The 2,488-nt window shown below is 38.8% G+C and overlaps 1 protein-coding gene across 2 annotated transcripts in view; it reads left to right on the top strand.

Moving 5' to 3' along the window:
• Positions 1–2,488, top strand: part of LOC101851335 — a 39,298-nt gene that overhangs the window by 17,576 nt on the left and 19,234 nt on the right. For both annotated transcript variants that reach the window (XM_005094022.3, XM_005094023.3), the window contains exon 2: positions 498–1,049. In XM_005094022.3, coding sequence (XP_005094079.1) covers positions 507–1,049 — 543 coding nt within the window. In that variant the 5' untranslated portion in view covers positions 498–506. The remainder of the gene's footprint in view (positions 1–497; positions 1,050–2,488) is intronic.

Below are 2,488 nucleotides of genomic sequence, written 5' to 3'. Positions count from 1 at the left end.
ATTGTTTTGTTTTATTTTTTTCACATAGAGAGGACGAGTTGCTGTTTGGACACTTGGCGTATAATCATTGTTGGTAATGATCACTAGATCCAATACAAAAACTAAATTAAAAAAAAAGTATTCGTTAAATGGCTTGAACTCCAGCGCTTAATATTTCTTATTCAGCAACTCAACTTTTTTGTATTAAGTGAATAGAAGCCGACTTAATGATTGGACAACTGCTTAAGAATTTTTCTGAGTCTTATTTATATTGTAGTACTGTTTCTGTTTGTCATGAAGTTGTTCATGTTTTTGTTATTTGACATGAAGCTGTTGGTGATAATTATTACCGTTGTCATACTGGTTGCTTCCGTCATCGATCGACGTTGCTCACAATTACGTTTCAACCCATAAGAGGTTTTGTGATTCCATTTAAAGTAAAACGTGCTCTGGTTTTGTGAGGTGTTGATGGTAATTTTTTACCGTAAATTAAAGGTTTTTATTCTGTTTATCCACAGTAAATCATCATGGGTAATAAGTGCTGCGGAGGAGGGAATTCTCTCAAAGGCAAAGAAGACGTCGTGAGTCCAGCTCTTTTAGCCATACGGGAGGCCCAACGGAAATATTTCAACAGCCATATCGAGAGTGACGTTGACGACAGCGAAGAAGACAATGAAGACAGCACCGACGGGCTTTATGGCTCCATGGGCAGTCTTGACACAGACTCTGTTGACGGCCTCCTTATGGACGACTCGCAAACCAGTACCGGAGCTTCTGGGAACGCCCAAACGCCCCTTAGCAACGGCTCCGTGGCTTCCGGAAGTAATGGTGTTGGAAACGGAAGTGCAGAAAGTGGCACCGTTGTCAAGGAGTCTAAATCTACTGTAAAAAAGAGAAGGGCAAGGGCGAAGTTGATCAGACTAAGCAAACGTGGGAACTTCTTCTCCATCTTGAATACAGAGGATAAGAGAGCCAGAGCTGTGAACCCTGTAATGTATGACTACCCCTTTGAAAATGTTGTGTTCGAAGGAGGAGGAAATAAAGGCCTGGCTTACTGTGGCTGTGTTCGGGTGAGTGGGTTTTTAAAAAAATAATTATTGTATGTGTTTTAACGACCCCACCGACACAATTTAGATCACGAGTGAGTGTAGGCCGTGGGATAAATCACAACATATCAACAACAGTATGTCAGGAAAGTTTAGCTCTCGAGATTATACTAATATAAATAATTAAAAAATGAATAGAACTTTATATCGCATATTCCAGCTCATCAGCAAGCTCTATGCGCTTCACAATCTATATTGTGTTCAAGTTGTCTTAATATTCATGTGTTAGTTTGTACAAACATCCTTACAGATATGCCTTTGAATCTGTTAATGAAATGCATTTGTGCTTTGAAAAAGTGAGCTCGATCATGTTGTTCGACTGTTCAACAGTTTCTTTGTCTTTTTTCATCTATCCGTTCCGTCTTTGTGTTCTGACGTCTTTCTTGATTTTGGTTTTTAATAAATACCTCCTTTTAAAGTTTAATTAAAAAAGCAAGGTAATTGGAGAGGCGGAATATCCGATTAAGCGCCCTTCTCCAACCGAATGAAATAAAGTGGGCAAAAAGCCCGAGAACATTCCTGAAACATTTCAGACACAAGCTTTCCCCTTACCACCTAAATTCTTTGTTGGTTTATTTCTTTTTCTCTTTCTCTCTAATTCCTCTTTTTTTCTTTTAAAGACTGTATTGGTTTCTTCATATGTTCCGTCTTTCTTTAATCTAATCAAGCATCCCAGCTTCCTATATATATTGTCCCACCCACTTTTCCGTTCTTCCGAGTGAAACCTGTAAAATCATTATTACCGAACGGTTCACTTCAACATGCACAACTTCACGTAAGGAAACACGATGACGTCACCATTAAGAAAGTAAACCATGAATAATACAATGCTGTCAACATTAATTCTGTTGTTCTTAGATTCTTTACATAATATGCTGTTTATGTGTACCCAGCTGATTCAGTATTATTCTAGCTCATATTGAGCCATGATAACCTCACAAAGTCAAAACATGCAAGAAGGAAGCGAAGCCAGAAAAAAAAATTTCAAGCAGCTGAAAGGACACAAAAATAGGAAACTATGTTGGCTTAGCAGCGAACGTTTCTCATCGAGCACGACATGACGAGAGGTTTTGTTAGGGCTGGTTGAGTAAAATCTATTAGCTTAGCGAGCCTTTCTCATCGAGAGCAAGATGAGAGATTTTACTTGTTGGTTGTGTATAACCTTTAGGCAAAGGAAGTTGGTGTTCCTTTCGTAAAGGGTACACCATGTTTTGTGTTAGAAGGTTTATAAGGTGATGAAAGCCGTCATCACCTGTTGTAAGGCAAGACACACCCTGTAACAAAATATCAAAGCAGTTTATTTCTCAGCCGATTCTTTCCCCATTTCTTCTCCTTTCTTTGTGATGTAATCTTACATTTTTTAGTTAATGGTAAGACACGACAAAAGCAACAGACCCCCCCCC

This window comes from Aplysia californica, unplaced genomic scaffold (genome assembly GCF_000002075.1).
Source record: "Aplysia californica isolate F4 #8 unplaced genomic scaffold, AplCal3.0 scaffold00074, whole genome shotgun sequence".
NCBI lineage: Eukaryota > Metazoa > Mollusca > Gastropoda > Aplysiida > Aplysiidae > Aplysia > Aplysia californica.
Note: the sequence above shows the minus strand (reverse complement) of the source record. Positions and strands in the feature narration are given on the sequence as shown.